This window comes from Thermobia domestica, chromosome 8, assembly GCF_964235325.1.
Source record: "Thermobia domestica chromosome 8, izTheDome1.hap1.1, whole genome shotgun sequence".
In the NCBI taxonomy this organism is placed as follows: Eukaryota; Metazoa; Arthropoda; class Insecta; order Zygentoma; family Lepismatidae; genus Thermobia; species Thermobia domestica.
In genome coordinates this window covers 45792129-45807121 of record NC_137461.1, presented here as the reverse complement: position 1 = coordinate 45807121, position 14993 = coordinate 45792129, and the positions used below count along the sequence as shown (strand labels likewise).

Sequence of the window (14993 nt, the reverse complement as noted above, 5' to 3'; positions counted from 1 at the left end):
TATGGTGTCTGAAAGCAAGTTTTGGCTTAACTATCGTTACCACTGACGATTGTTAATTCCACGAAGAAAGAATCAAGAAAATATGAAAAGATCTGGTACATTGATGATTAATTTGAACATGACACATGAAAAACCAGTAAAAAAAAATTGCCGTGATCTGTGTGGTGTAATTGTAACACCGTACACTTAATCGTATCATTCAGCCAATTTGTCCGACCGGCTGTTAAAATTTTTTTCTGCACCTCTAGATTCAGCACTTACGAACAAAATGTAATTCTTTAGTACACGTATTTTTAAAATTCCTTCTCCATACCAGATTTTAGAGACAATTTTGACATTCTGAAGTTAAGACATGATCCCTTTATTTTTCTACAGTATCTCATCAAGAGGTCTCGATGTCTCAATGGTAGAGCGTTCACCTCTGGTGCATGGGATCCTTGGTTTGATCCAAGCTCGATCCACGTGAACTTTGTGGTGGACAAACACCGTGTGCGTAGGTTTTCTCAGGGTTCTCACGTTCCATCTTACTTTCTCCATTACACAATTTCCTTCATTTCTTACCATCACCGTCTCCTTTAGCCTAGCCGGCATAAGTATGGGACATAAACCTTAAAGATTTCATATTTTCAGTGTCTCATCAATGGAAATGTAATTCTATTGGTGTGAATTTTGCTAATATTATGTCACAGCAAGACTTAATAATCCTCGTCACTGTTACTGTATCATTGTAATAAATAAACAAGTAATTATAATGTGCAATTATGTAACAATATAATCATATAGTAATACTATTAAGTCAACTTACTATACTAGTAGTAAAAGTTGTTGAATGACTTGAATAACACTATATGAATTCCAGCATACTTTGTTACTACGTAATCCAGTCCCCTTGAAATCTTGATGGTATAATGGAGAAATTCTATTCTGAACGAGGTGATCTTTTACGATGTTCTGGGTAAGAACCGTTTCGCAAGTCACGTGGATCCTTATAATTCCTGATCTTTGTAACGCCAGTGTTGCACAATGACGTAAAACAAATTTCAATTAACGAAGTCTACTGATACCTTAACCATTCATTTATCGTCATTAACTAGCAGCAAATACGTTGAACAGGAAAAGATAAGTAAAGGAATACGGGAAAGAAGTTGTACTTGACGCAAATAATTGAACTAAAATATGGAAAATAGGTAAAGTTAAAATATATATAAAGTCATAGAGAATTGTATTATCGAATTAAATATATAAAAATCTCAATATATATTTAAAGAAGAAACTACCCTATAAACTCTTTCTCTAAATACTTCATCAAATAAGGAGATGAGGAAGTAGGAGAAGACAAAACAAAGAAAAAAAGCAAAGAATAGAAAAGTAACTGTGAAGGGCCAAGAAAGTAACGAAATTTTAGAATACAATTACATGATATGTATCGATAGATTGAAATAGATAACTATATTAGGCATATGTATACAGTACATGCGCTCTTTTCAAGTGTTTATTTTTATTTTATTTATTTATTTATTTTTTTTTACTTTTTTAATATTTTGGTAACCATCAGTAAATATGTAAATTCATGGTACAATTGAAAATGCGATTTTGGTTTGGGGTTAATAGTCAAGTACATGATTTCGTAGCTCTGCAGAACAAAGCTGTCAGTATTATTAATGGAACACCTAATAAAGAACACTATGAACCGCTATTTATTAGTCTTAAGATAATAATGGAAGTTCATTTATATATTTATCAAGTACTACTTTATACCAAGGAATACCTTACAAATATGATACTTAAGGAGGAGATATATACGTATTAAACGAGATGATGTAAGAAAATTGATATGCCCTTTAGTAGATTATGCAAAGTCAAAAGCAGATGTCTGAATGCAGTACTGTTTAATAGTAATTAGTAGTATTCAATAGAAAGCTATTTAATAAACTAACAGAGCAACTACCGTTAAAGGCTTAAAAAATAAATAATAATAATAATAATAATAAAACTGTATGACTGGTTAAAAATGAATTCATTCTGTTCGATTCAAGAGTTCATGGAATGTAAAGGAATGTGTCGTATTCTGTAAAGCGTCATTTTATTTAATTATTGTTTTGGTGTTTACGGTATTTCAGTAATTATATTAACCGTTACTTTATATTGTATGCTACGATTGACTGTTATCTTAATTTATATACGTATATACTAGTGTCAATTGCCCGTTTCGCTGGATTAAAGTAAGAAAAATTAGTAATATATTCTGTCAGTATGGATTGTGAATGGACACTAATATCGGTTATTTTCGATCATTTTCATATATATATCCCACCTCCTCTTCTCCAAGTTGCGGGGATAAATTTGGATTTAAACGGCATCGGAAGTGTCACTGTTCATCTCAATGACCCCGGAACCTAACATTGGTCATTTTCGATCATTTTTATATCTCTCCCCTATTCCCCTCCCTGAAGTTGCAGGGCTGAATTTGAATTTAAGCGGCATCTAGTTGAGTTGAATTTCAGTTTAGCGTCCCTTTTCAGCAGCGAGGCTATATGAGACGTGGACCTACTGATTAACGTGGAATCCGAACCACATGAGCTCCCGCCGGGAATTGAACCCGGGTCTAAGCGGCATCTAGAGTGTCACTTTTTAATTTAGCGTCCCCGAAAACTATGGATTCGACACTAATATCGGTTATTTTCGTATATTCTTATATATCTCGCCCCTTCCCCTTCCCTAAGTTGCACCATCAAAGTAAAATGATAAAAATCATCCCAAATCCGAACCTCATCTATGTTGAAAATTTGATCGAGATTGGTCGGGTAGTTAAACAGTCATTAAGTTACAAACATAGTCACTTTCATTTTTATTTTTATAAATCTCAGCGTTTTTTAAAGCGGTATAGTATCGCATTTTGTGATGCAATATTACAGAAATGCGATATAAACGTAATACCGCATCGCAAAATGCGATATATTTATGATCATAATTTATTACCGAAATGAGCTACTTCTGCAACAGTAACAACAAGAACACACACACAAAAAGTATATCATTATATTTCCTTCAAGACAGAATGATTCTTTTCCGATGTCACACACATTAATAAATGTTCAGTGATAAATATCTTCTCGCTCGAAAACCCAACCTTTTCCCTTTTAGGCACATTTTAAGTTCTCAATCACACAAACCAATCCACAATGAACTACACACTATATTACTAAAGACTGGTGATGGAATTGATGACAAATACCTTGTGTACTTGGACATTATATTGCATCGGAAATAAAGTGCCTTGATGAGATTTCGAGATTCAAGACCCCCCATCTTACGTTTTGGAAATAAAATAATTAGCAGAAAGGCAAGACTTTAGCAGTATCTTTTAACTATTCTATCAACTCTTGTGTTCATATTGTCAAACTAAAACACAACAATACGCTGAGGTAGGCTATGTGAAAATATGTTTTAAAAAAATCACGTAACAGTTTCAACACAATAACTGTGTCTTCATCAGACTTCCACTCCTTCTGGCTGCTTGAGAGTTGATCACCAACTCGCAAGCAGCCAGAAGGAGTGGAAGTCTGATGAAGACACAGTTATTGTGTTGAAACTGTTACGTGATATATTTTTTTAAACATATTAGCACATAGCTTTGCTCAGTGTATTATTGTGTTTTAGTTGGACAGTAGCCTTTTTTCTGTCCTTCTATCTTTTCACAGTTGTTTAAAAGCTTTGGTAAGAAATTCATAAATGACGCAACTAGCTAATACATAGAGTTGGTCCTGAAGTGTTCTTTCTATTAAACCCTCGTGCATTTCATTCGAAATGGAGAGAGAAGTGTTTGGTTTAGAACATTTAGAGATGTATTAAAATGAACAGGATTGGCTTAATTTTCTGTAAATTAGACTAAATTTACAGAAAAATCAGGACTTGAGGAGGAGGTTCAGACCCCAAGGACCCACTGCCAGTGTACATCCCTGTTTCCTTGTACTTAATAGCAATAACCATTTGCTGAAAACATATACATTTGAATAAATCAGAGACAGTGATTTATATTTCTGGGTTTTCGGTATCTATGGCCATTTTAGCTAATCACATATGAGAGATTACATCCTTCGAAGTTCACACTACCCAGAGAAGTGTGGAAGGAAGGAAGCAACCTAGGACTTTTATGTTAGGAACCATCTCGACATTTACTTGCGTGAATGAAGAAAACTCGAGGGAAACCTCACTGAAGATGGCTAGCCTGGATAGATTTTACACCTTTCCGACCGAATGTCTTCACAGGGAATAAAATCGGGGTCACTCACAGCAAAGAAGAGCGCTAGCTACTAAGGCCACAGTTGAATAAATAAATAAATAAATAAATAAATAAATAAATAAATGAGAGTAACTGGGTAAATACAATTTTAGTAAAGTAGTAAATAACTTCTAAGTTGCTTAGATGAATTCTCTGATTGTTTTATAAAAATGTGAAAGATTTAAACATTTTAGGTGAATCCTTGAGTGTACATTGATTTACTTTAGTTACAAACCAAGATTTCTGTAATTTCAAAGGTACTTGCAGTAGAGAGCACAGTTTCCTATATATAAATGTTATTTTACAATTTTGAGAACTGCGAATAAGATACTATTTTATTTCTTAGTGTCAATCACGTATTAATTAAAGAATAAAATTCAATTCACAGGCATTGATAGCAAAATTAACAGGCAGCAGTAAGTATGCAGGCGATCTGTCCATCTTTTGCGACTACATGGTCCAAAACCAGACACGAACACCTTATGGCCTTGTTTACTTGGATTCTGACGGTCCCTTAAGATACGCTGCTAATGCTGCTTTTGTTTGTCTTCAGGTAAGATTCTTTCTAGTTCCGAAACGAGATTTAAAAAAAAAAAGAAAAAAAGAAAGTAAATATATCAGCAGCAACTAAAGTTGGAAGTTGATCTTATAAGGTTTCAATGGCTAAACTTCAAAAAACATATTGATATATTTCGTGTGACAAATCGTTTGTCATTCCAACACAAAAAAGCATAAAGACCACATTTAAAATCATACTAGTTAACATGAATGAAAAATTATTTGAACTTCTTTCTCCATTAAGATATACTTTTCAATGAAAGTGTAATTATGAAAGGCCCTAGGATCATGTGTTTTTGGCATATATTTTGAACCCCCCTACCATATTGGGGCACGTTCCTTAATTAATGTGACATGAGAAAAATTTTGGGACAAGAGTTATATTCCAAGATTCATGTCAAACGGGTAAGCCGTTTACCGTGATGAGGTTGCAAACAGGCAACGTATATATAAATGTGGCGAAAAATATATATAAATTGCAACTCCCCTCTTACAACAGAAATTTTGGGAAATACTGGCTCACGTGTCCGCTTATTTGTAATGAAGAACTTATATACGTATTTCATCTTCATAACTTGAGGGACTCATGATATACTCTATTTACCTCATTAATTTTGAACCCCATTCCCCATTTAAGATATGCCCTTTAATCAGAATAATGATTGGAACCTAGCTCGAGGAAGATACTACGTACGTTACAAAATTAATTTTAAAGCCATTTTCCCATGATGCCATCACAAATAACAGACAACAGTGGTTTCAATACGGACGGAAAAATAATACAAAATGTCTCTTTCCTCTTAAAAGAGAAATAAGAAATGGTGGTACACGCATAGGAGTTTAGTGCCTAGTTTCGTATCTTTAACTTCCTTGATTTATGTAATACTCTATTATGGGTAAAACGTTTGAATCATATCTCCACCTTTACCTTCCTTAGCATACGTATTTTCTTTTAAAATCTTTCTTGATAATAGTTGTCGTAATAAATGTAGATTTCCGTCCAAGCATCATGTTTCTACATGTATTTACATGGCCTGAATTTTCAGTGAATTGCTTTCATTCTTCCATATATCATGCATTTTTCCCCTTCTCCTTCAATAAGCTCAATTTTCGAGAACGTTCAAATACGTGTTTCCTTTACTTTAATTAATAGTTTGTATGACGAATTTTACACCTACAACTTAAGCGAATTCTTGCATTAAACTTTTGAGAAATATTAATATTATAGAAATCGACCCTTTAGGCTACCCTTTTCAGAAGCAAAATTTCCTCAGACGCTGAAATACGTATATATATATATATATTTTACTTAATTACTAGCTGAACCTGCGCTCTCTACACAGCGCATTATTTACATATGAGCATGAATTTCCTTTTCATTCCTCACAGCATCTGCACATGTCCCTTTACAGACACAAGTGGAAAGCATCTTGATATAAATCGGCAAGGAGTACCATAAAGGAGAATTTTTTTCGATTATTTTTTTCAATATCTCGTACCGTTTGCAAGATTTGAGCCTACTTCCGGTTGGAGTTTTTAATTCATGTATGATCAGGTGTTCTTTCTTCTTGCATCCAGTATGTAATAAGCAAATACATTATGTACACAATTAATTATAATGTCAGTGATATATGGTGTTCATTGGACAAAACACTCCAAACAATAAAGATTCATCTTACATGTTAGCCTGGAGAAATGGTTATCCTTCGTTTTTCATTATAATTGGCCATGAAATAAACACCTGAAAGTTGTACAACCCCATATACAACTATGTTGTGTTGGAATGTATAACTCATATGATATGATGATTTATTTATTTTTTATTTCAACGCTCCCTAAAAAAAGTAATAAAGGCATAACGGAAACGTTTTTTTTTAAAATATTCAATTAAAACTGGATAATTTTTGTACACAAAATTTCGAATCGACCAGTGAAAATGGCACATTTCTAGCTCTTGTGGTTTTTGAGGTCTCATTGTCGAAAGGATTGGAGACAAACATAAAAACTTTTCTTCGATGACAAACATATAAACCCAGTATTTTAATATATAGATTACAGTGCAGATGTACAGTAGAGAAGAGGCTGTTATACTTTCGTCAAATGTTCAAACTATGAAACATGACAGTTTCCTATAATGTTCTGGACGATATTATGAAACTGAATAACAATTAATTTTGTGATACAATTGAAGCACCTCGCCGAACAACGATATATATTATATTTTAGTGATTTCGAGAAAAACAAGAAAAACTTGTAGTATATTTCAGAAACCACTTTGGTAGCACGCCAGTGCCATCTCGTGGCCAAGGGACCACTAAACTTTCAATATATGTCCGACATGTTCCGTAGAACATAATTCCACTGATAACTCAAAATGGTCCAAGATGTCACATGTATCGTTGTTCGACGGGCTGCTGCAATTCTTGAAACCTATATATTAATTGTAAACCCTCAGACGTCGCTTTCTGATTATAGTCTGATGATGGTTGCAGAATGATAGTCACCGAAATATAAGTTTCAGAAATAGTGGTAGATAAGTTTTACTCTTTTTATGAATGACTATAAATTTTGACATAATTTGATTTAGGCCTACATATTAGGTGACGTTCATTGCTTACACAAAAAACAATTTGTTTGTGTGTCATTCAGGTAACAACGTAAGACGATTTTGTAAGTGAATCTTTTTGGTACATTTTTCTCTAAAGAAGTTAAATACTGGAATTGTTCATATCATATCAAACGAGATATCACAAGAAAGTGACATGTTTAATACATACAGTATTTTGAACAAAATTCCTTATTCGGATTCTTGTAAATAAGTGCTTTTATATGTATATGAAGAACGCAGAAACAAATATGCAACCGTGATTATTACTTGAATTTAAAAAAAATATAAATACAATGTAATATACGCATATTAACATGTGTGTATATAAAATTTGAATTTAAAAATGGTTAAAAAATATGAGATAGCTTACTTTCTTGTTAATATATGGGACTTAAAATTATTATTTGGAGTTAGAAATAAATTAGAAAACATTTTAGACAATCCATATATTAAAATTCTAGGTTTATAGGTTTGTGGTCAAGAAAAGTTTATATGTTTGTGGGCAATGCTCTTGACAATGATATCTCGGAAACCACAAGCTTTAAAAAGTTGCCATTTTCAGTGATCGATTGCAAATTTTGTCTAGATTATTTAGTTCTAATTGAATATTTAAAAATGGCCGTTGTTTCTTTATTATATTTTTAGGGGCACACTGGAAGTATTGAAATTTTAAAAAATAAAGAATCATATCGTACGAGTTATGCATTCCAACACCACACATTTGTATATGGTGTTAGTATATCTCTCTGACCTTTGTTTCATGGCCAAATGATAATGAAAAACGAAGAATAACCATAATTAATTGTGTGTATAATGTATTTGCTTATTACATACAGCATGCAAGAAGAAAGAAAACACATGAATTAGACACTCCAACCGGATGTAAACTCAAGTCTTGCAAACAGTGTGAGATATTGAAAAATTACCCCTTGCCGATTTTTATCAAGACGTCCTTCATTTGTGTCTGTAAAAGGGACAAGCACAGATGTTGTGAAGAATGACAAGGAGATTAATGCTCATATGTGAATGATGCGCTATGTAGAGAGCGCAGGTTCAGCTAGTATCAGTTTAATTAATTTATTTATTTTACTAAAAAGTTATCTATATGTAAAGCTGAATTTATGTTTCTTCTCTATAAAAATCAACACCGAAGGGTTGACATATTTTTAGGTAACTATAAGGCAAAGGTAAATGTAGGGAAGAGACCTGGGCTATTAAGAAGTATTGTGATCCTAAGGTTTTTCAGGAGCCTGGGAACTAAGGTAAATATGTATTTTTTGTTCCCTTCTATTTAACCAATTGATTTTTATCTCGTTGAGTGCCAGATACTTGAGCTAGTCTAGATATGTGAGAGAAATTAGTGCATTTAAGGGACTTACGGATATTTTAGTAATCAAAGTTTGATAAAATTTGAATAGAATAATACTTTATTAATATTTAATCTATAAATTTTATATGTTACTTTTAGGCAGCAAATCTAGGTGTGAATAACACAGATGTCTATCGTGATTTTGCCAGAAGACAAATTGGATATATTTTAGGAGATGCTGGAAGAAGTTATGTCGTTGGTTTCGGAGATAATTCTCCTTTGCATCCTTATCATAAAGCAAGGTCAGTTACCATTGTTATTTCTGCTATTGATGAACAAATGATAGGATTCTAGTACAGAAAGTTCAATAATTATTTACACAAAAGTAGGAAATTCTACAATTCTTATCTGTATCGATAATTGCAGTAGATAATGTTATCACCTATGCTTTAAAGAAGAGGAGAGAGAGAGAGAGAGAGAGAGAGAGAGAGAGAGAGGAAATTGTTCAATTTGGCGAAGAGAGAGTTTCATCACACCCAATCGAAGCATCTGTTGTATTGATATATCAGAAGCTTCTGAAAGTTTTATTTTCTTGACAATTAAACACTACTTTCATGTAACTATTTTTTAAACTCTCTATATTCTACATGTATTGTAAATATTACATGAAATATACATGTAGTGTGTAACGGGTGACCATTCCACATGGACCAAGATGCGTCCCTCCTTCCCCTATCCACAAATTCTTCTGTTGCTATGTTCCTTAAAAACCAGTATTACTTTAATTTTACTCTTCGATTCTGGCTTCCAGTACCCTCCCCCTCCACATACAAAATCAGGTACCGTGTCTCCACGTTGTGTAGTCGTTAACGCTGTCGCCCTCGATGCGAGCGGTCTCGGGTTCGATTCCCGGTGGGGCACTCGGTCGAAAAAGTATAAAAGTTTTTTCAGGCAAGCCACCCTAAATGAGGTTTTCCTGGGCTTTCCTCATTCACACTAGGCAAATGCAGGGGTGGTACCTAACTTATAGGTCCCAGGCCGCTTCCTTCCTTCCCCAATCCCTTCTTCCTTTCCTTTCCTCGGATAGTGCGCTCGCCGAGGACGTCATGCCTCATACGTCACGTGCTAAATGGCCATAGATGCCGAAAGCCCAGAAATCTAAATCCTAAATCCTTAATCCCAATCCTAAGAATCATGTAGCGTAACATCTTAGTTAAGAAACATATTTAAAAAAAAATATATGCAGTTTTTTTTAATTATATAAATGTCTAGTTACTAACTGGATTAAAATGTTTCATTTTTTTTTTTTTTTTTTTTTGCCGACGTTTTAAAATTTCATTCATGCTCTTGCATGATGACTTTGCTTGTAAGCATCCTGACACACGCACACATATATATATATATACAGACATGTATACAGTATATTTTGAAATTAGCGGATCAAACTCTGAGAAGTGGCTCCTTATACCTGTAATGTCCCGCTATTATGCATCAGCACCGCATTACAGGTATATTAAATTTTGTATGTGGCAGTGAGGACATCGGTAGGTATTAGAAGATACAATTCTTAATTAAAATGTTTTCTAATCGAAAATAATAAACAAACAAGATATATTAATCTAGAAATTTATGACTAATTTAAGAACAGTATAATTGAAGAGTGGTTAAAAGATGTATTAGCCAATAACTTATCGGAGAAGTGGTCTAGAAGGAAATAAATTTACCAGGTAACCTAAAGATAAAGAAAATACTATTTGCGGAGAAGTAGATAATTAAAATGCAGCACTAATTCAAAGCTTAGGTCGGGAGAGACTCTTCTCCGTCTTTCTCTATAATACTCTGCTACTCATATAATATGGATTGATCAAATGCAAAATTTAAAGTTAAATGATCTTCAAAATTCTTGTCTATATGCTACATGGTTTGAATTCTATTAGATACATGCTGTATTTACATATTACGAACATTTCGATTTCTGAAGGATGAAGTATTCAGTATGAAATATTCAGTTATTCTAATCATCCAAAACCAGTGTTTCTTCCAGACATATTTTTAGGGGGGGCACTGCCCCCGGACCTCTAAGAGTGCCCCCTCGGAGGAGACCAAAATAATACGTTTATAATATAATAATAAATAAAATAGTACCAGCAGTGCTCCCCGGAATACGAAGTGCGTCCCCTCGGAACATAGTTTCTGAAAGAAACACTGTCCAAAACACTGAACAATGCGGAACAATGGAAATGCAATCTAACTTACTTGTTCTGAAATGTTGTAACCGATTGAAACCGTTTTCATGTAGAATACGTGTGTGCGACTGATGATAAAAGTTTCATTCAAATTTCATGCTTTACTTATTTTATTATGTTTTCTTGGAATTAAGAATTTATAAATCTTGAACTAAAATCTAAGGTCGTTTTCTGTCTGTATTTATTATCTTATATTATGAAGTACAATTTCCTTATATTTCGTGGTTTTATATGTAAAAAAAAGTAATCTGAATCTGACAATCTTCTGAAGAAAATTCCCAAGCCATTACGAGCGAGGGTGGCAACTCCGTTGACGTAGGGCCAAAGCAATAGGTGTTTACATAAGAGCAGAAGTATCGCCATATTCCAAATTATCTCATCTCAGGATTACAGTTTATTGCAAAAATATTTGGTTTCCACAACCAAACAGCATTTCATATCAAATGAAAGAAACAACAATTCTAATAATCATAGATCAAAAGATGCCTCTTTTCAGAGTTATAAACCACCTGAAATGTAAAGCATCAAGTTATAAAACGCTCTGAGTTTAAAAATATTGGACCACTGGACTCTGAAAGGTAGCATTTTTCGACTCATGTGTTTATTAGAACTGTTTCTTCCATTACAAGGAACCATCTCCTGGATTTTCGTAACCGAATTCCTAAACTTAGTATTATATTACTCTTTGCCTCCTCACTGTTGTAAAAAACAAAATAATAATAATAATAATAATAATAATAAAAAGCTAAGAAGTTTGAGATTGATCTTACACACAATATGTAATTTTAGTTGATTTGTACGATATTTTTGTTGTAAAAAAGAATCAATTCTTGGTAGTCGAGCCTTGATATCTCTATATAACTACATTCTGCTCTGCCGATTCTTACTTCAGTATGTGAACAATATATTTAGCTTGCTCTTCAAGAAGACTACAGGGGCTTATGAATAGAATAGTACCATATATGTTTTTTTTTTTTTTTTTAAATCCACGAGGAGAGTCAAAAATTTTGAGCAGAAGTTTATAACTTACATGCAAACAAAACAACAAAGAAAGAACTGTACTGAGGCTTATAAAGGAAGAAAATGAATTACGAGGTGCAGTCGAAAAGTTCCCGGAAATTCGCTGTAACTATTTGTTACCACAATATAGGTATAACGAATAACTAATAAAGAATAACTAATTCCCTTAATCGCTTTCAAAATAAGCTCTTTCAGAACACACATTTATTTCACCGCTACTGTCATTACTGGAAACAACAATGAAAGTCCTGTTTATGTATATTCCGAAGTTTAGCTGTCATGTTGGTTTGGGTGTCTTCTACTGTAGCATTATAATAATTTACATGGATAGGTCTTTTATAATGTCTATTAACGTTATTCATTCTTAGAGGTTATGTACCAACTAAGTATATACGCTCTATCATAAATTAACGTAAATCTTTACCATTATTATTAGGTTCAACTAAGTATATACGCTCTATCATAAATTAACGTAAATCTTTACCACTATTAAGTTAGATGTAGGTACTTTTACCATAAATATTAAACTTTTAGTTTTTAACAATATATCTACTTTTACCAGAAATCAAACAAGAACACTACAACATGGATACAAATAAATTTGAAATATAAGCAGTTTCATTGCTTTGTAATCAGAGAGGGGAGAACGGAAAAATGATAAATATTGAAGATAAGAATGGTCGGTAAGAAATGTCAAATCCCGTGCCATATAGGCTTCCAGAATAACGTGATAAGTTGCTTGATTGAATCTTAAAAATATAATAGAAGAAAATTAGAGTACGACAAGAATTGAATGGAGATGATAAAGAATAACTAATTCATACATGTGTTTCAAAAAATGAGAAAAGTGAATGAAAAATAAAAGAGAAAAGTAAAATATAAATTATAAAGATTTAAGAAATAAAAAAAAAAAAAAAAAAAATATGAACAATAATAAGTAACAGTAAAAATTTAAATGAAAATATATACGTAATTAAATTATGTATTTTGCTTGTTTTACTTACAGTTCTTGCCCAAGTCCACCTGCTAATTGTACCTCGTTGTATGAATCGACAACAGAGCCAAACCCTCATGTTTTGTATGGAGCTGTTGTAGGTGGACCCGACGAAAATGACGACTTTGAAGATGATCGTGTAAACGTCAAACAAAGTAAAGTACAATTAGATTACAATGCAGGCTTCCAATCCGCAGTTGCAGCACTACAAGTATTGAAAAGCCAAGGGTTGTTGTAAAACTAGTAAAAATTACCAGTGCAATCTTTGATACTATAGAACACAGTGTCTTAGATCTGTTATCAATTTATAGCAGAACTCATAAAAAAATTCAGAAGATGCTGAATTGAAGACATATTTCTTCTAAATGTAATATAATTGTAATTCTACCTCAAGAATTTAAAATTATCATATTCCATCTGTGAGTTCTGAAAACAATTATTTCAGTATATGTATAATTAGCAAATTAAAGTGCGCTTTTCGCAAGACAATGTTTTGGTTTATAATTTCGTTTACCCACAAATCAATCTTCAGAGATAAAATAATAAAAACATAACTTGATTTAGACGTTATATCAAAAAATACATTTGATATACCCCATTGATAATAGGATTGTTCTGACGAAGATATCTAAAATTACATGCAAATCATGAACATGATGAGAACGAGTTTTTATATTCTCTACTGTTAACTAAACTTGAGCAAGGAAGGAAGCAAATAAAACTGTTCGTGAAAACAGAAATAATAATAAAAAAATACGATTACAATACGGTTCACTAAATTCTCTAGATTAGCTTTATCTAAATTAACTTTATTGTTTTTGCCACAGTATAGCTTTCAAATTACTACAAAAAATCTAGATGTTTTTAAACTTACACTGATTTTGTGTTGAAATCGTTGAATGTTTAGGAGAAATAAGTGCAAATAGTTTTGGATCTTATTCTTTTGAGGTGGGAAACTTATAAATGAAGAGTGTTAGTTTTTATATAAATAAATAATTGGCTATTTACCAATGAATCCTCCCTTAGAAAGCCTAAATATTTTTCATATGTTTCGGAACTCAAAGATGGTTCCGTGCTCAGTGGCAAATTGAAAAGGACTAAAGCGAATAGGAAATAAAAGGTGTAAAAAAAAAAAAAAAAAAAAAAAAAAAAATATCACCAAATAAATAAATGTTACGTGAAGAGTAGACCCCGAAATATGATGAGCAGAGCGAAGTGTAAAAGGAGTGAACTGAATCGGAGATAGCGCCGTGTCCATGTTACGTCACTATTGCCAGACTCAAGATATGCATCAAAGGTAGGTAACCAAACTCTATTAATGTTGCCGGTATCCAGATTCAAAGCCGGTTTGTATTTATGAATAAATAATAATTCTGTAATCTCCCGTTTTTTCTTTGTTTTTGCTGAGCTTATTACATTAACCTGTTTTATATTACGTGTATGTTGTTTTAAATGAAGCGCCAATCCCGACATGCCCTCTTCTTGTGAGTTTTTTGATTGTCTATTATGTTCCTTAATTTGAGAGTTAATATTGCGTTTCGTTTGGCCTATATATGAGGAGTCGCATTCGCATTGAACGTGGTAAACGCCTGACTTATTTGGTAGATCAACAAAATTACTTTTAAATCCGGTGAGATGTTTTAGACTTTTTGGGGGGATACTTGAAGCAGGTATGTTATGCTTCGCAAGAATACGTTGAATTTTTATAGATAATTGTGGAAAATAAGGAACTCCTATCCAAATGTTTGTACCCATATAATTGTGGTGTTAGTTTTTGTTCTTTGTCCCTTGCTATGAAGATAGAATAAAACTTCTTATGCTGAATTTAAAGTATATGTCTAGGGTATATATCGGTATCGTTTTGCTTTTTGAATTTTTATAGCCATGCAAGTGATAACATGTAATACTCCCGTAAACTTACTAAATATTTCGTAGATATATGTGTGTGTATGTGTTAGAACTTCATTTCTCTGGTA

The 14993-nt window shown here is 32.8% G+C and overlaps 1 protein-coding gene across 1 annotated transcript in view; it reads left to right on the top strand.

Annotated features, from left to right (window-relative positions):
* The window catches only part of LOC145692861 (uncharacterized), a 55994-nt gene extending 42501 nt beyond the window's left edge, over positions 1 to 13493 (top strand). The window contains exons 7-9 of the mRNA XM_081768385.1: positions 4671 to 4835; positions 8917 to 9059; positions 13030 to 13493. Coding sequence (XP_081624511.1) covers positions 4671 to 4835; positions 8917 to 9059; positions 13030 to 13255 — 534 coding nt within the window. The 3' untranslated portion in view covers positions 13256 to 13493. The remainder of the gene's footprint in view (positions 1 to 4670; positions 4836 to 8916; positions 9060 to 13029) is intronic.
* The last annotated feature ends 1500 nt before the right edge of the window (positions 13494 to 14993 follow it).